The sequence below is a fragment of the Lampris incognitus genome, chromosome 14 (genome assembly GCF_029633865.1).
Source record: "Lampris incognitus isolate fLamInc1 chromosome 14, fLamInc1.hap2, whole genome shotgun sequence".
Classification (NCBI taxonomy): domain Eukaryota; kingdom Metazoa; phylum Chordata; class Actinopteri; order Lampriformes; family Lampridae; genus Lampris; species Lampris incognitus.
The window spans coordinates 22,712,370-22,732,504 of NC_079224.1; the positions used below are offsets into that span (position 1 = coordinate 22,712,370).

The 20,135-nt window shown below is 42.5% G+C and overlaps 1 protein-coding gene across 1 annotated transcript; it reads right to left on the reverse strand.

Annotated features, from left to right (window-relative positions):
- Positions 1-2,455: 2,455 nt before the first annotated feature.
- On the reverse strand, positions 2,456-18,759 carry zbtb41 (zinc finger and BTB domain containing 41). Its single transcript, XM_056293253.1, has 11 exons — positions 18,642-18,759; positions 17,053-18,294; positions 16,503-16,710; positions 16,267-16,336; positions 14,143-14,290; positions 13,875-14,004; positions 13,189-13,284; positions 12,225-12,331; positions 11,922-12,027; positions 11,620-11,708; positions 2,456-4,703 (listed from the first exon to the last, which is right to left on the reverse strand). The coding sequence occupies exons 2-11, from the start codon at positions 18,266-18,268 to the stop codon at positions 4,066-4,068; spliced, it is 2,808 nt and encodes a 935-aa protein (XP_056149228.1). The 5' UTR covers positions 18,269-18,294; positions 18,642-18,759; the 3' UTR covers positions 2,456-4,065.
- Positions 18,760-20,135: the final 1,376 nt, after the last annotated feature.

A 20,135-nucleotide genomic window follows, 5' to 3' on the forward strand; every position in this document is an offset into this window, starting at 1 on the left:
TAGATTCAGTTATATCATCCTATATATGGAAGGGTAAGCACCCTCGGCTAAACAAAGTCCATCTTCAAAAATCAAAAAGAGATGGCACTGCCCAATTTCCGCTTCTATTACTGGGCGGCTAATATACGCCGCCTTGCGTTTTGGTCGCACTTTCATAACCGAGCTGACTGTCCATCATGGGTGACAATGGAGTTGAACTTTGCCAAAAACGTTTCCATGCCAGCGCTGCTTGGGTCCTCACTCCCTCTTCCCCCAAATAAATTAATTGATAATCCGGTCACCAGACACACCGTGAGAGTATGGGCTCAGTTCAGAAAATATTTTGGTTTCCATGTTTTTCATCTCTCTAGTCCTATTTCATTCAACCACCCCTTTCAACCCTCCTTACTTGATTCTACATTTCAGGACTGGCACAGAAGGGGTATTGAGCATTTCAAAGATCTTTTTATAAACAACATCTTTATGGCATTTGAACATCTCTCTGGAAAGTTCAATTTACCAAATAAGGATTTTTTCAGATATCTGCAAAATAGAAACTTTGTCCGCTCTCAGATACCAAATTTCCCCAAGGCACCTGATACAACCACCACTGATGCATGCCTTAGTCTACACCCGTCACGCAGAGGTTTAATATCCGCAATATATGACAAGCTCGCAGGTATAAGACATGATGCCCCTCTTGACAAGATTAAAACTGCCTGCGAGCAGGGCTTGAACCTTTTACAGTCGGATGATATATGGAATTCGATCTTAAGGCTGGTTAATTCAACATCCTTCTGTGCCTGTCATTGTCTGTTACAATTTAAGGTGGTGCATAGAGCCCATGTGTCCAACGTCAAACAATCCCATATGTACCTGGATGTGAGTCCCATCTGTGACAAATGTAGGGGGGATGAGGCTTCCCTTATCCACATGTTCTGGGTGTGACCTAGCCTTGAAAAATACTGGGAAGATGTCTTCCAAACCTTATCCCTAGCCCTCAATTTTAAACTAGAACCTAACCCTCTGGTCGTCCTGTTTGGCACCACTGGCAAGGATGACGTACACCTGACTCCATCCAAACGCCGCATATTGTCCTTCACTTCTCTATTGGCCAGGCGTGCAATATTGCTGAGATGGAAGGATGCTGCCCCGCCTACCCACGCTCAGTGGCTGAACGATATTATGTCCTGTTTAAACCTCGAAAAGATCCGCTACTCAGTCTGTAACTCCAAGGACGAGTTCCAGAAGGAGTGGGGACCTTTCCTGGAATACTTTAAGAATCTCCTGCCAAACTAAAGAATTATTGCCCCATTCTCTTCTGGTTTTTGTTTTTGTTGATTTATGTCAGTAATATAACCTGTGAAGGTCTACCAGTTTCTAAATCCCCCATCTTCTATTTACTGACTTACCTGTTTTTCTTTCTTTTCTAAATCTTAAACCCCACTTTCAGCACTTTCCTGTTTCACTCCAGGGACGAGATATAACCTCTCACATAGCGCATCCCAGCTTGTAAATGGGGCTAGTGGGGTGGGGATGGGGGGTGATTGTGGATAACCTTGTCATGTTCCTATATCATTTTTATATCATGTAAATCTAACATATCATGCACTTGTTTTAAAATCTTTGTATGTATTGCTTGTTGTTTAAAATCCAATAAAAATGTCTGAGAAAAAAAAACTGAGGAAGGAGAAAAGGACTTGTACCGATTTGCTAAACAGAGGGACCGAGCTGGGAAGGATGTGCAGCAAGTTAGGGTGATCAAGGATAGAGATGGAATTTTGCTGACATGCGAGGAGTCTGTTGAGAAGGTGGAAGGAGTACTTTGAGGGGCTGATGAATGAAGAAAATGAGAGAGAGAGAACGTTGGTTGATGTGAGGATAGTGAATCAGGAAGTGCGATGGATTAGCAAGGAGCAAGTTAGGGCAGCTATGAAGAGGATGAAGAGTGAAAAGGTGGTTGGTACAGATGACATACCTGTGGAGGCATGGATGTGTTTGGGAGAGATGGCAGTGGGGTTTTTAACTATAGATTGTTTAACACAATCTTGAAAAGGGAGAAGATGCCTGAGGAGTGGAGAAAAGGGAAGCATGCTGTTAACGATTTTCAAGAATAAGGGTGATGTGCAGAACTGTAGCAGCTACAGAGGTATAAAGTTGATCAGCCACAGCATGAAGATATGGGAAAGAGTGGCGGAAGCTATGTTAAGAGGAGAGGTGATGATTAGTGAGCAGCAGTGTGGTTTCATGCCACAAAAGAGCACTACTTATGCGATGTCTGCTTTGAGAATGTTGATGGAGAAGTATAGAGAAGGCCAGAAGGAGTTACATTGTGTCTTTGAGAAAGCGTATGACAGGGTGACGAGAGAGGTGTGGAATTGTATGAGGGAGTCGGAAGTGGCAGAGAAGTATGTAGGAGTGGTGCAGGATATGTATGAGGGCAGTGTGACAATGGTGAGGTGTGCAGTAGGAATGACAGATGGGTTCAAGGTGGAGGTGGGATTACATCAAGGATCGGCTCTGAGCCCTTTCTTGTTTGAAATGGTGATGGACAGGTTAACGGACAAGATCAGGCAGGAGTCTCTGTGGACTATGATGTTCAGGGATGATATTGTGATCTGTAGCGAAAGTAGGGAATGGGTTAAGGAGAGCCTGGATAGGTGGAGATATGCACTCGAGAGAATAGAAATGAAAGTCAGTAGGAGCAATATAGAATACATATGCATGAACGAGAGGGAGGACAGCAAAATGGTGAGGATGCAAGGAGTGGAGGTGGTGAAGGTAGATGAGTTCAAATTCTTGGGGTCAACTGTTCAAAGTAACAGGGAGTGTAGAAGAGAGGTGAAGAAGAGAGTGCAGGCACAGTGGAGTTGGTGGAGAAGAGTATCAGGAGTGATGTGCAACAGAAGGGTACCAGCAAGAGTTAAAGGGAAGGTTTATAAGATGGTGGTAAGACCAACTATGGTGTATGGTTTGGAGATGGTGGCACTGATGAAAAGACAGGAGGCGGAGGTGGCAGAGTTGAAGATGCTAATTTTCGGTGGGAGTGACAAAGAAGGACAGGATTAGGAACGAGTATATTAGAGGGACAGCTCAGGTTGTACAGTTTGGAGACAAAGCAAAAGAGGCAGAATTGAGATGGCTTGGACATGTGCGGAGGAGGGATGCTGGGTATATTGGGAGAAGGATGCTGAATATGGAGCTGCCAGGCAAGAGGAAAAGAGGAAGACCAAAGAGGAGGTTTATGGATGTGGCGAAGGAAGACATGCAGGTGGCTTTTATGACAGAGGAAGATGCAGAGGACAGGAAGAGATGGAAATGGATGATCTGCTGTGGTGACCTCTAACGGGAGCAGCTGAAAGTAGTAGAAATTGCTTCTTAACACACCTGACCATAAATTACAACAATTCAGCTGGATTCATTGTATTATTTCTAAAATTGATATTAATGTCATGACCTGCCAAAACCTGTGTTTGATAACGCGTGAACAAATTCTGAGCCCCTCAAAGCAAGCTTTGTGTACACTGGCCTTTACACACAAATGTAGAAATTGTATTCAGCCTTTCAAACATTGAGCTTTTGCACAAATGTTCATGAAAAATATTTAGACATACACTTATTCAGAATTAATGGTGTGGGTTTTTCTTTTGCTTTGATTTATGTGAAAACAAATGTCCTTTCTGATACTTTCTATCGGTCACTTTCGAGGAGAGCTTTACCAGGAAAAATTACATGCTGCATGACATTTTACATCTTCAATGTAGCAGCCAAATACAGAAGGCAGATAACAAGTTTGTAGAAATGAAGTTCTTGTGGCTAACATGCAAATATGACAGAACAAGCTTGTTGAAGACCTTTCCCAACAGATACACCATCAATAGCCAAAACCTAGCTTCAACCATGACATATTTGTTTGGCAATAAAGAAGATGTTGACGTAATAGCACTTGCAAATTTCCTTTCAGTTGGACTGCTGGGATGAGGATTGCTCAAACATCACTGCAACTACCAGGGTGTTCATAGGTGTCCGTTTAAAAAAAACAACAACACTGAGTTTGTTTGACTAAAAGCTTGAGGCCACAGGATTTCAGTGACTGTGATCAGAGTTGGAGATATTTTGCACAGAGGAGGCCGAGTCCAGTCCAAGTAATGTCCCTAGGTAGGACTGTTCTCTGGGGTCAAGCATCTGATCTGGTCTCACAGGGTGGACAATGTTGGCAGGCTGTGGGGTAAGTGTGTATTTTTCAAGAAAGATTAGGTCTGTGGCAGTCTGGTAGCTTGAAGACTGCTGCTGCCCCTGGGTCTGCATGGTAAGGATGCTGTGGGGTTGGGTGGAGATTGACACCCCATGGTTGCTCAAGTCACCCTGCCCTCCTGTGACTCCTGCCATCTGGACAGGTGCTAAAGTTACGGGAACACAGACATTAGTAGCAGCAGGGGCACCCTGAAGAGCCGATTTAGGTTCAGCCCGGTACACCTTTGAAGGTTCTTCATAAGGAAGCGAGATTATCTTGACCTCGCTCAGCGCCCCTAGCGGCTGCTCGGTGAACTTGGAGCTGTGTACATGGTCTATGTGATACTTGAGCTTGTCTTTCCTTTTAAAGGTAGCGCTACAGTGGGGGCAGTTAAAGGGACGGGCATCAGAGTGGATCACCATGTGCTTCACCAGGGTCTTCTTGATGCGGAAAGTCTGGTGGCACTCCGTGCATCTGTAGGGTTTTTCACCTTTCATGACAGAGCAAAGAAAATATCGTTACAAAAAGCAAGAATAAAGCTTTAAAGCTGCAATCTACAATTTTCTCACTATTTGATCCATTTAAAACATCGATGATTCTGCTGGACAGACAATCAACACTGCAGATACACAATGTTCCATTATACTTTTATGTAGGAGAGAAAAGAGAGAACTAGACCTGTTTCAACTGATTTACTCAGACCACAAAACATGTAGAAGCCCTCGTTGATCGTGAGCTGTCAGCCCACCAATAAATAGTCCTCACCCTTGTAAAATTGGCATCCTTGGATCAAAGCTAACGCAGGAAGTCCAATGTATTACAAATGTCATCAAAGTATATCGTAATACTGTTTTACAATAATATAGATTGTTTGTCCAACAGAAGCACTGCCACATCATCATCTTTTATCCTGCTGGAGTTGTTTCCAACACATACGTTTTGCGATTCAGTCAAAAAATTTCAACAGCGATACACAGAGAATGTAAAGTGCCTACAACCGTGGTTAGGATGCCAGTGCCAGTTAGCAGTATTTAACCCAAGTCCATGATCCAGATGGATACACACTATTTACATCACACACACGTGCCTCCCTGAACCCTCTTCTTCCCCTTTGCCCACAATGACTGTTGCGTTCTTTGCTTACACTGGCTCCCCAATGTGGTATGATCACACTGCTGTTCTACCTCTTCCCATTCCTGACTATATAACCAACAGACATCATTACCCTCACCATCACCACAACAAATGACACGTGAATCAGTCCAATCTCTGTCCCCTTCCACAGTCCTCACAACCTATCACAAAGCAACATCATCTGAAACTGGTTTTGCTCAACACTCATTCACTCAATAACAACAGCCTCATTCTGAATGAATTTCTAACTGACAGTGACCTTGATTTCATCTGCCCCACTGAAACCTGGCATAAACCCCTGGACTATTTTCTCACTAAACCAGACCACACCCGCAGGATCCGCATACACTGATCAACCTCATCTTGAGGGGTGGGGAGATGGTTTTAGCGGCTGTTTACAGGAAGGACACTAAAACCACCATTTCCATTCCTGCAGCTTATTCTTTTGAACACCTTGCCTTCAAACACTCTGGTCCCACTCCTTTGGTCACTGCCGTTATCTATCCCCCCAAGCCAAACCCCTTCTCTGATTTTCTGACCCAGCTATGTTCCCCCCCCCCCCCCCCACACACACACTGCAAACCTCTTGGTAACTTGCTATAATAGACCTATTTAAGGCAATCTAGCATGACAATTAAGCATAATGTACATTTACATCACTTTAATTGAATAAGTTCAACAATATCATCATGCTAATTTCAACACTTTGTTTATCTGGATTACTCATCTAAAGCGTTATTGTCCTTGTTCAGTCACTGCAGGTGTTCCTGTGTTCATTTTCCCAGACAAACTGTATTTTGCAGTAATGCAGAAGTGCCACAAGATGGCATGTATATACAGGAAGTCCCCAGATTACGAACGCCCGATTTACGAACGCCCTTACTTACGAACCGACCTCCATAAAGTCTATTATTTTAAAAAAAATTTTTGTTACACACAATGTTTCGTACTAACGAACGGACGGACTACTTTGCGCGACGCTAAAACACTACGCGTTTTAGGCGGTTCATCGGTCCCAGGGAGAGCAACGCCACCCCATCGTTGCCATTTTAAGTCGGATAAACATTGTTGTGTGCATGGCATTGAATTGTAAATCTGATGCAGGTAATGGTGATGCATTGAAGAAAAGGAAAACGATCATGATTGAAACGAAAGTGAAAATAAAGCGTTCGGAGAGAAGTGAAACGCTCTTATCGTTTTTTCACCTATCTGCGGCGAGGACGGTCGCGACCCGCTCTGGGCACAGTGGCAGGTGGGGAGTTTGATATGTAAGAATGTTTCTTTAATGTTTTTTGTACCTATAAACACATTCTCACAATTCTAAATACTGTATTGCAGATACATTTATTGTTATTACTGCATTATTATATTCATTCATTATAATTATATATTATATTTTATTATATATAATATTTAGTATATTACATTATATTTATTATATACTATATACTAAGACAAACATTTGAGTAATTGATGCTAGATGTGAACTGTACATAAGTGTTCCGATTTACATACAAATTCGGTTTACGAACAGACTCAAAAACCGAACTCTTTCGTAATCCGGGGACTGCCTGTATTATGTAGCTACATTTGAAGTACCATATGCAAATCCTGCATATGTTTCACAATAAAAGCCTTTTTAGGAAATTAAGGAATTCTGTCCACAGAAACATTAAAGGACTTTTAACTTGAAAGGATACGGGAAGTATTGAGCAGTAACTTATGGTAACTTATGTTACTGTTAATTCTCTAGTAATTTCTCAGTGACAGTAATTACGTTTTATTTAAAAAACTAGATTTGCACACCCACATAACTGCAATCGTTTTTATTTAGGCTATATCATGCACATAGGCACAAAGTCTAGCTCAGTCATTCCAAGAGACTGGGTCGCGACGCACAGGTGGGTCACAGGAGATTTTACTTGGGTCGCCAAATAAATTTCCCGAATTTCCATTATTTTATTTAAAATGTATATCTGCAGTACATCTTTGAGCCACATGAGAGAGCTCATAGGTATTTCTACCACACTCAGGGTTTCTGCCAGAAATAGACCGAACGCTGTGCTCTCCTCTTGTACACACAATACTAAAAAGCAAGCAGGCCCACCTATCACATTAGCAAGGTGTAAGTAAAACTAACGTGCAAAATTTGATATTTGGAGTAGGCCTAAAAGGATAACATTCAGGATAAGTAAATAACACACAATGGGCCTAAAGAGATTCGATGTGGAATAGACCGAATATGGTTAACAAATTGATAACTGACTGTTTGATAACAATAGCTACACTTAAACACAAGCCAATTGTTCTGATAATAGGCATGAGCATTTTAAAAAACTTTCAACAAGAAGCTTGTTTTTGATAGTACTGAATGTTCATATTGTTGTGATAATTGTATATATAACATTGACTCCAATATGAAAGGCTAGCATACATTCGGTTTGTTTTACTGATGAGAGGGAAAAAATTAGCCTGTCAACGCCACTTATTTTGTCTCATTTGTAAAGTATTTAAAATATGTATATTGTTTACCTGATAAGAGGAAATAAAAACAATGAGATAGCCTGTTAACTCCACCTAAATGCATTTATTTGGTCTCATTTATAAAGTATCTAATGTGTATATGTTTTCAATAACGCATGAAATGAAGTTGTGATTTATAAAACTTTTTTTTTTTAAATGGCTGAGTGAGCGACAGGCATGAGCGCAAGTCCATGAATACTGGGATGGCATCAAGCGCTTTACCTGCGCCCCCATCCATGGGGTTAGCGGTTGTGTCAGGAAGGGCACCCGACATAAAATTTTGCCAAATCATTATGCGGATTGACAAGACCAGATCGGTCAAGGCCAGGTTAAAAACGACCGCCATCGGTGCTGTGCCCTCACAGGGTACCGATGGAAACTATCAAATCCGCTGTGGTGACCTCTGGGAAACAGGGAACAAGCCGAAAGAAGAAGAAGAAGATATCTCTTTGAAATGGCTGGTTTACCTATTCAAGATAATATAAGGTGATGTGGAAATGGCAGTAAAAATGGTCAGGAATGTTCGTTTATGCACAAATGTGCTCTTCTCACTATTTATAGATCTATTGTGATTTGGGTTGCGATGGTTTGTAATTTTTTAAAAGTCTCCAGAAAAAAAAAGGTTGGGAAATACTGGTCTAGCTAACTTAGCTAACTAAATGCCAGCCCTGTTGTCTGCTTTTCTTTTCCTTGGAAAATATTTGAGTAAACTACTAGTAGTAGTACTACTACTACTTTCGGCTGCTCCCGTTAGGGGTCGCCACAGTGGCTCATCTGTTTCCATCTCTTCCTGTCTTCTGCATCTTCCTCTGTCACATCAGCCACCTGCATATCCTCTCTCACCACATCCATAAACCTCCTCTTTGGTCTTCCTCTTTTCCCCTTTCCTGGCAGCTCCATATTCAGCATCCTTCTCCCATATACCCAGCATCTCTCCTCCGGACATGTCCAAACCATCTCAATCTTGCCTCTCTTGCTTTGTCGCTAAACTGTCCAATTTGAATGGTCCCTCTAATATACTCATTCCTAATCCTGTCCTTCTTCGTCATCCCCAATGAAAATCTTAGTATTTTCAACTCTGCCATGTCCTGTCTCCCCCCACCATTTTCTCCCCATTTGTATCTGGCCAATTACCCCACTTTCCCAGCCGTCCTGGTCGCTGCTCCACCCTCTCTGCCCATCCGGGGAGGGCTGCAGACTACCACATGCCCCCTCCAATACATGTGGAGTCTCCAGCCGTTTCTTTTTTACCTGAAAGTGAGGCTTTTTTACCTGAGTTTCACCAGTGAGACGTAGCACGTAAAGGATCATGCTATTCCCCCCCGATCAGGCACCTCAACCAACCAGAGGAGGCGCTAGTGCAGCAAACAGGACACATACCCACATCCGGCTTCCCACCCACAGACATGGCCAATTGTGTCTGCAGAGATGCCCGACCAAGCTGGAGGTAACATGGGGATTCGATCCGGTGATCCCTGTGTTGGTAGGCAATGGAATAGACCGCTGCGGTACCCGGACGCCCCGCCTCCTGTCTTTTCGTCAGTGCCACTGTCTTCAAACCATATAACATAGCTAGCTATATATACATATACATATACATATATATATATATATATATATATATATATACATACATACATAGTATGTGTGTGTGTATATATCTGAGTAAACTCACTTTCTTAAAAATTGTGCCTTTAACTTACAAGATGAAATGACTATAGATTTTTTTTATATGTGTGTGTGTGTGTGGGTTGGGCTTCACAGGTAGAGTAACAAATGCATTTTGCAGCAACAACAACCACATACGTACTGAGGAAGGGGATCAGCTGATTGATCAGGAATGCTTTATTTTTGTGGGTTTTACTTTTTTTTTTTTTTTTTTTTTTGCGGTGACAGCAAAGATTTTAATGCGGTGCCCTGCCATTGTAAAACGTTACCAGAAGAAATACTGATCAGCATCAACAACTTAACCTCCTTCACTGCTCCTCTGTCCCAAGGCATCCCATAGGGTTTGGTTTAGTGTTTGTCCTCTCCTATTCTTCCTTTACATGCTCCCCCTTGGTAATATAGTACTTCATCATGGTCTCCACCTCCACTGCTACACCGATGACATCCAGCTCTACATCTCCACTAATCCATCACCACTACAACTTACTCCAGTCTGACCAGCTGACACACTGAAATTAAATCATGGATGCATAGAGACTTCCTCAAATTAGATTGTGATAAATCTGACATGATCATCATCCATCCCAAATTCCTTACCAAAACCACTCACAAACTTCTGCCTCACCGCCGATACCGCCACTCTGTCTCCCTCCCCACACATCTGTAACGTCGGAATCATTTTCGACAGCAACCTCTCCTTTGAACACTACGTCAATCATATCACCAGAACTGCCTTTCTCCACCTAAAACACATTGCTCGTATACACCCATAAGTCTCCTTCTCTGCTGCCGAAGCCCTCATCACATCCGCAATTGACTACTGCAATCACATTCACTGGGGCTCATCGTCCAAAGTCCTAAAAAAAAATCCAGTACATACAGAACTCCACTGCTCGCCTGATCACTCAACTCCTGCTCCCATGACCACATCACCCCTGCCCTCCAGAACCTCCACTGGCCCCCTGTCCCACAATGGATCCAATTCAAAGTCCTCCTCCTCACTCACAAATCCCTCCATAACCAGGCTCCCTCCTACCTCACTGACCTGCTCCGCTACCATAATCCTTCTCGTAGCCTTTGCTCCTCTGATGCCAACCTCCTGTCCGTACCACAAAGGACCAAGCACCGGATCTGGTGTGACAGAGCCTTCTCCATAGCTGCCCCCTCCCTCTGGAACTCCCTCCCCAAACACATCAGAGACTGGAACCAATCTGTCCACATTCAAATCATTACTCAAAACTCACCTTTTCAGAATTGATTTTTTTTTCCTTTTGGATTTTCCCCTCTTTTTCTCCCCAACTGTATTTGGCCAATTACCCGACTCTTTTGAGCCATCCCAGTCACTGCTCCACCCCCTCTGCCTAACAGGGAAGGGCTACAGACTACCACGCGCTTCCTCCGATACATGTGGAGTCGCCAGCGGCTTCTTTTCACCTGACGGTGAGGCGTTTCACCAGGGGGATGTAGCGCGTGGGAGGATCACACTATCCCCCCCAGTCCCCACTTCCCCCTGAACAGGCGCCCCGACCAACCAGAGGAGGCACTAGTACAGCGACCAGGACATATACCCACATCCGGCTTCCCACCTGCAGACACGGCCAATTGTGGCTGTAGGGACGCCCAACCAAGCCAGGGGTAACACAGGGATTCAAACCAGCGATCCCCATTTTGGTAGGCAATGGAATAGACCGCTACACTACCCGGACACCCCAGAATTGCTTTTAATATATGATTAAAGTTGTGTGTTGCATGTTTTTGGTGTGATGCTTTTATGTTTATTTTTTCTAATGTAAAGTGTCTTTGTGTACCATGAAAAGCGCTATAGAAATAAAATGTATTATTATTGTTAGCAAGAAAGAAAAGATGAGGATTTCAACTTTAAAATATTTTCCAGTTGTGATTGCACAAAATCAGAGATCAACATACAATGCATAAATATGAGTATAATTCAATTACCAGTACAATTGCTTTGCCCATTATAAGATCAATACAGGGGTAAATTTACTTGTGAACCATTTATTTAGCAATAAAATATGGTTTTATTCAAACAAGTTGAGTGAATTGATACACAAGGATCTTACCAGAGTGGGTCCTGAAGTGCATTTCTAGACTGGACTTTCCTTTGAATTCTTTCTTGCAAACCTCACACTGATGCATAGCGGTTTTATACCTGTGAAATATTCCACATTTGCAAATGCAGTGACAGGAAACATGTTCTAAAAGCTGTAGTCATGCAATTCAGAGGTACACTTATTACATGGTGACTTACTGGAGTTATTTGGTGCTTCTGCACTTTTGCACATTACATCAAAATTAGGCAACAACATGTTCTGAAGGATAGTAGTAAATAATGAATTAGCCATTAACTTGTAAGAGAACATACTTCTGCCACACTTTCTCTCCCAGGTGAACACTTTTGTAGTGGACAGTCAGATGATCATGCCGCCTGAAACACTTTCCACATTCCTCGCATTGATGTGCTTTCTCCCCTGTGCAGTTAAGACCAACATATCACTATAATTTTGAAACAAACATGAGGCTAGAGCATTGTTTCTATGTCAATATTACATATTTGAAAAAAGACAGAAGAAATACAATCCTGTGTTTATAAAAGCATATCTTCCTAACAGCAGAAAAACAAAATATAAAAACATGACTGAAGAAGGCTATATTGGTTATACTGCACCTGAGTGTATTTTTTGATGCTTGGTCAGGTGATCATGGCGTATGAAGGTTTTTCCACATTGGTCACACTCATACCGCTTGTCATCATGGTGGACTCTGAGATGAAGCCTGTCCAGAGAGTAGATTGCTTATAATTTATAGATAACTAATAAGTGCTTTGATAATAACTTTAAATTTCTTAAGTTAATATAGAGGTTCACTTTTTTTTTTTAACCTAAACTTCATTAGAACTTTGTTGGCCATCATTTAGAATGGTACAGACAAAAAAATAAATAAATAAAATAAAATCACTGATCGCTTCAGTATTGAGAAATCTCTTTTGTGATCAATCTGATTGATCTCCTTTTTGAAATGGGAACAGACAAATTATTTGTGGAAGTGCAAACTGAATTTATTTTAACTTGACATAAAGCATTCTTTGAGACTAGGTTCCGTGAGCTTCCCATTTCTGAGCAGGAATTTGAAGGTTTTGTATAATTTGATTATGCTAAATTATAGGTGCAGTCGCCCGTGGTGCAGTAGACCCGGGTTTGCTTCCCGGCTGCCCCTGAATTCGCTACATTAGTGTAAGAAGTGGGATAGTGAGACTGTGAGGCCATCGGAAACGCGTGTGCCCAGAGGCATGAGGGAGCTGATATGCTGAAGCGCGGGTATGTGCTTCCCGAAGGAGGGGGGTAGTGTAACAACCACGAATGAATAGACTCACTAGCCCTTGGCTAATGGGTTGGAACCATTAGTTGACTGGTTGGGGATGGGGATGCCATATACAGTATGGGGATGCTAATGTTTTGTAATGTAATGTTGCATGTAAACCTGGTAAATGGGGATGCTAAATGTTTTAATGAGGTCAGGATTCTAAAAAGGTCCCAGCTATTGTGGATAGTCCAGCAAGCATATGAAGAGTTCGCAACATTTTCACAATTTGTAAAAGCAGTGACCATGTGACCAGTAGCCATTAGACCTACCTGTAGGAGCTGCCATGCCGGAAACTCTGGCCACAGATACTACAGAGGTGAGGCTTCTCTCCACTGTGAATGCGCAAGTGCTCCCTCAAGGTTGTCCTGGAGAGAGAAATACATAGTCAATGAACTTAAAGAACTCTGCGGTAACACTTTCTATGAAGTTTGCATCTATAACGCCCTATGAGCATCTATAACGCCCTATAAGTGTAGCTATAAGTCATTGTAAGATTTGTTATAACCATGTATACGCCCTCACAACACCTCATAACCACCTTTATGAAAACGGATTTATTTATTATAAATATGTCATCATTAGCCTGTTTATCTGTCAAATGTCATCATAGCCAACATCATAGCCAACTTGTTTTGCTGAAGTTTTGTAGAGATGCATGAGACTTCTGTGCTGTTTCACAGTCTTCAGCCATAGCCATTAGTCATTGTAATACACATTATGGGAAAGTATGGGTGTTATAGATGCAATAGATGCTTATAGGGCATTATAGATGCTTATAGGGTGTTATAGATGCAAGCTTCATAGAATAAGAACCACTACAAAGCTGAGCCAAAAAAAAGTTATAGCTATTTATCACCATCATATTATGCATGGGGTAGCAAATTTATGTTATATGTTATGTTTATGTAGTTTAAATTTTGAGTGTTGGAGTGGGTATTGGAGAAAAGAGACCTACCTTTCTCTTACTGATTTCCCACAAACAAAGCAAGTCCATTTTCTTTTGCCCCCGTGTGTACATTCAATATGCCTTTTTCTGTTGCCTGTGTCATTGAACTGTCGGCCACAGATCTCACAGGGAAATGGACCTGTATTCAAGTTAAGATAGTTAGCTATTCGAAGGTCAAAATTCCCTGAATAAATAGAAAAGGAACAACTATCCACTGAATTCGTGTTTTTTTTCCGGCCCCAAAACAAAATATTCAGTTTCACTGTCCATTTCTCACCTAAATGGTACTTTTCTTGGTGTTTCAGTCTGGCAAACCTGGACTTGAAATATTCGTCGCAGAAGGTACATTTGAAAGGCCGGTCTTGGGTGTGGAGAATCATGTGCTCTTCCAGATGAGGCCTGCGTGTGAAGGTCTTGAGACATATCTAGCTCACGAGGAAGAGGGTAAATTAGAGAATGAAAGGGACTAAATCAATGGATGATAAAAACAAGAACAAAATGAACTATTCATCCATCCGTTATCCAAACTGCTTATCCTGCTCTCAGGGTCGTGGGGATGCTGGAGCCTATCCCAGCAATCATTGGGCAGCAGGTGGGGAGACACCCTGGACAGGCCACCAGGCCATCACAGGGCTGACACACACGCACACACATTCATACCTAGGGACAATTCAGTATGGCTGATTCACCTGACCTACATGTCTTTGGACTGTGGGAGGAAACCGGAGCACCCGGAGGAAACCCACACAGACATGGGGAGAACATGCAAACTCCACACAGAGGACGACCCGGGACGACCCCCAAGGCTGGACTACCCCGGGGCTCAAACCCAGGACCTTCTTTCTGTGAGGCAACCATGTTAACCCTGCGCTACCGTGCTGCCAATTATATAGTTCCAAAATGAATTATTTATTCATAATCTAATTCTATCACAGAAAGTTTAATAATTCATCTGGATGCAATGGTTATTGAGAGAGAAACGCTCTATCGCTCATCTAAGTGATCTCTTCAGTCTAAACTGACTGCAGGTATCCCTACCCTTATAAACAATAGTGGCATGAGCAGCAAAAACAACAATAGGTTTCATATGTAAATTGCTGTGACCATTAAACAGATTTACAATAGCAATGTGTACTATTCAGAGGACATTAATCAGGGAGGATGTGAAAAATGACGTTACCCTTCTTAGACTGTGAAATTACAGTTGGTGATGGGGGATGTTTCAGTGTTGATATTTACTGTTAACCAACACATACTGATCAGTACTTAAGGTTTGACTCTCATCATCCACTGGAGCACAAACTAGGAGTCATGAGGACGCTGTACCACCAAGCTGACAATGTCCCCACTGACACAGCGGCGTGGGAAGGGGAGAAATCCTACATTAAACAGGCCCTGGTTAAGTGTGGTTATCCTAACTGGGTGTTTGTCAAAGCCAGGAAGACGCCCAAACAGTGCACCAGCTGACTGAGGGAGGAGAGGAGAAGGACAAAAGCTGCCTAAGTGTAAACCAGTGGTGATTCCGTATGTGGCGGGAGTGTCAGAAAAGCTGAAACGTGTATTTTCCAAACACCACATCACAGTTACTTTAAAACCCCAAAACACACTGTGGCAGAAATTGGCCCACACCAAGAATCAGGTCACCCGGCACAAACAGAGCAATATAGTGTACGCTGTTAAGTGTCAGGAGGATTGCCATACTTGTACATCAGGGAAACCAAACAGATGCTGGCCATGAGGATGGATCAACACAGAAGAGCTAACATGTCAGGCCAGGACTCCACAGTCTACATTCATCTACAGGCCAGTGGCCACTCTTTCAAGGGTGAGGATGTGCACATCCTTGATAGGGAGGAATGCTGGTTTGAATGAGGAGTCAAAGAGGCCATCTATGTGAAGAGGGAATGACCATCCCTGAACCGGGGGGCGGGGGGCTGAGAGTACATCTGTCACCGTCTTACAATGCTGTGATTGCAAACATTCCCAAATCCTCTGTGAATAGTACACATGGCCATTGAAACTCTAGTTAATGGTCATGTCAATTTGCATATGAAACTGATAGTTGTTTTCGGTCGTTATGCCACTGTTTTGTTTAGAAGGGTGGGATACCTGCAGTCAGTTGAAACTGAAGATGTCATAGATGAGTGACGAAACATTTCTGTCAATAAATGTGTCCAGATAAACTGATTCAACTTTCTGTGATTGTCTTACCTGGATTATTGAGCATGCATAAAGACAATCTAATTCTATATTCTCATCTCTGTAAAAGTACCAGGTATGCATGTGCCTGTGATCCTATTTATTAGATATATATGGTCTCTACTTAAATCAGGAAAGCCACATCCTCTTCTCAAGGCAAAAGTAAATAACACTGCATGATGGTGAATGAGTCCAATCTTACAGCACATTTCCAGCCTTCACTCTTCCTCTTCCTCATGGTGAGAAATTCTTGGATGTGGTCTGGATGAAACCTGGAAAAACAGTGAAGACACAAGTTACAAAGTGACTGCATGTATCAAATAGATGGGGAGGCATTGGTCGGACAATGGTAAGCCTAATGACCAATATAAAATGAGTTAGGCTGCTATTTTACAAAACACGGAGGAGAACGAATGTTGTGTGATGACCATGTCTCACCTCCTAACATGTTTGGCTAGAGTTTTCTTGCTGGCATGAAGTTTGTTACAGAAGGGGCACTTATGCTCCTTTTTCTGGAAAGGAGCATTACTGGCATGCTTCTTTTTGTGTACAGTCAGGTTAGACTTGGTGGAGTAGCGCTGTAGACAGACATCACACTGGAATGGCTTCTCTCCAGTGTGCACCCTGGTGTGACTCTCATACTTCCCTGTAAAATAAAAAGTATTATGTTACAAATCTACTTTCATACAAATGCCTTGCGACACTATGTCTGAATGTTTTCCAGCCTCAGTGTCATACTCTAACCATGAAGCTATCAAGGTCCATTGGCATGCAATAAGAACACAGTTCTAAGTGCTTGCGCTGGCTCAAACTAATCTGTCAAAAGTTGGAATAATAAAGACCAAGAGTAATGGCATGTTAGATGTTCATAGCAGGCTCATGCACAAAAGCCAAAAATAATATAAATCTGAATGTAGTAAAAATAACAAGAAGATGAAGGAGGAGGAGGAGGAGGATAAATTATCTACCCAACCACTTTTGTTCCCACCTGCACGGTCAAAGGTCTTGTCACATTTGGGACACTTGAGAGTCTTTTTGCTGGAGGTTTGAATGATGACAGGAGCCAGACCTTCAGGGTATACTGGTGCTTGGCTGGAGCTTTCTTCTGTTGGAACATACACCTCCACCTCTGCAACAGTCTGCTGCTGTTCCGTTTCTTTAACTGCTGTATTTTGCTGACGTACACTCTTGTCCTCACCACAAACAAGGGCAGTTTTCTGATGGCCAGCCAATTCCTTCTCATTCACATCCCTCTCTTCTTTCTCCTCTTCCTCTTCTCCTTGGACTGGGTTGGATGTGTCTCTCATGTCTTGCTTTATGTTTTCTCCCTCTTCCTCTTCTTCTTCCTCCCTTGATAAAATGGCAATTTGTTTCTCTGCAGAGTTGTTAACAGTGTGCTCCATATCGCCTTTCTCATACTTGCCTGGTGCCCTCCTCCGGCGAGCCGACCTCCGTGCGGTATCAGTCCTTTTATGCATCATTTTTGCCTTTTCTTCTCTGTCAGCCTGCTGGATGCCACTCTGAATCGTAACCAAGTGGTTCTGTAGGGAGGTTTCAGTCAAAAATCTCTGGCTGGAATGAGCACACTGAATCTCAGATGGGTTTCGAACTTCTGTACCTTCCGCCGGCAATTCACTGCCAGCCATTTCTCCATCAGGAGCCCCACTTGTCTCAGTCTGGACCGGGGTCACAGTTACTGGACAGCCATCCACCCCCTCACACAACAGCTTCAGGATATCCATCATGTCCAGGAAGCGGGCTGCCTCTGTTAGAGCTGGGAGCTCAGTCTCGGTGACAACACACTCAGAGGTGTATAAGAGGCCAAGCAGGTGTTGGAAGACAGAATCCTCAACATGGTCCAGGATCACGTGACCTGTGGCAGGGTTTTTGGTCAGCTCAGCATGGAAGTAGCTGCTACCATGGGCCAGGACCACCTTGTGGGCACTGTAGAGCTTGCCCTCAACAGACACTGACACATCACAGAATTTCTGTCGCGTCCTATCCTCATTTAAGAACCTGAGAAGGTTGTGATTGTGCTGGGTCATGGACAGGTGCCTGTTTTCAGAGGGTGGCTTTAACACAGTTTCTGAGTTTGGTGTAGTATCGGAAGCCACCACTGTTCCCATCTCTATGGCACATTCTCTGCTGGCACTAGCCTTTCTATTCTGTTTGGGAGGCTGAGGATGATTGGCCTTCCTCTTCATTGCTGATGAACTATCATGAACTTGATCTGAAGAACAGAAGAATATTACCCATATTTAGCACATCTGTGATAGGATTTTGATGATTGAGTAGAATTTACTCAGATATTGCTATTATCCAAGGGCATGAGTAAACACAACAAAAAATAGAAAATAAAAATCAAGCATCGGAAGTTGCCTGGCCAGATTATGTCAATGAAATATGATCACTTGTCAGACATTTGCCGAATTTATGGTTATAAGATTTAGACTCCGGTCACAAATTCGCTCCCCACCTCGAGGACCCCCATGTTATGGGTCTGCACGCCCCCCAAGAGGAAAATGTTGACAAACGACCATAATTGCAACCCACGACTTTAACGTATAAGTTAATTACCTTTATCTTACCAAATGAATACGGGCAACGTTATCGATGTAATCCACTGCCATATACGTTCAGCTATTCAAGGGAAAATATTTATATTTCCTGAATATCTAGAGAAGCCCCACCTTCTTCTTACGGCCGGGCGCTGCTGAGAGACGTTTACACAGCTTTCACGTTGACTGATTCTGCTTTTTCTTCTTTTATTTTCCAAAAGCAAATGTGTGAAACCTTATATAGCGCGGTGTTGTACACATGTAAGCACTAAAAAAAGTTTAAGAATAAAGGAACAATGTGTTTTTAAATTGAAGACATTTTGGTTACGATAGAGCTTTAAATAAAAGGACAAGAATGTGCTGAACTTAATAACAGTGCGCCCTGTTGGATGATGAGGATGATGGGTAATGTAGTCTAAGAAGCTTTGTGGCGCGCGCAGTTTGTACCCGATTACTTTCCGAACCAGCCAATACACAAGCTGATTTTATTAATAAGTTACATCCTCTCTTACATGTTATATTAATGACAGAGTGTTAAGCTGGAAAAATCAGAGTGTGAAGTTTTTGGTTGGAATGAAAATTGGCGTATGCTTGACCCTCGGTGACACGTGAGTGCACGCCACTGGTTTAAAGGGTAAAGTTGTTTTAGACAAGTGTTTTTGCAACTCATCCGCTGTATTAAAGGTAATGGAACACAGATTTCTTCAATGTAATCTAAACAAGTAGTTAGCCATCAGGAAGAAGTGGCTTATCATCTGCATGCAAGAGCTTTTTCAGTTAGATTGCTATACAACACTTTTACTCAATTACAAGTAAGTGCGCAATGTATACGTGCATATTCAGTTCATGATCATATATTTCATTGGTTAGAGAGCTAGTAAGGCCCAAGGTTATTTTTTATCTTTTTTTTATTTTTGAGTTGGGGTTGAACTCCTGTTTACAACAGAAACGAGGCTTCCTGTGGCCAGAATACAATTTTGGTAAGACCCCTTTAGAAATATCCTTGGAAGTGCATTAAGGGAGCAGGTTTTATGAACTGTGATAAGCTGTTACAAAGTATAATGCTGTTAGAAACCTTTTAGAAATCATTATTCCTGATTGCGTCTTCCTAAGCAAACAGATAAGTGAAATTGTCTGCGTCATCTGACGTTTTAGTGACAGAAACGTGCATTCAGCTGTGCAGTGTGATTACCTTAGGATGGCATTGTTGTAAACCTATTCCTTGCCAGTCACATTATTATGTATCAGTAATAACTGGTGTCTGTAGTTATACACTGCCTTGGAATAATTTAATCCATTGTTTCCTTGTCTTGTGATATGTGAAAGAAATTGCAGTACTTGGTCTATTGAACTGCATAGACATGTCTGCTCAGCTGGACTGATTATTTAGCCTTAGACCAAAAGGCGTGATTATGGTCTGGTGGATTTGTTATGTGACATGTGACCTGTGATGGCCTGTCGGCCTGTCCAGGATGTCGCCTCGCCTACTGCCCAATGACTGCTGGGATAGGCT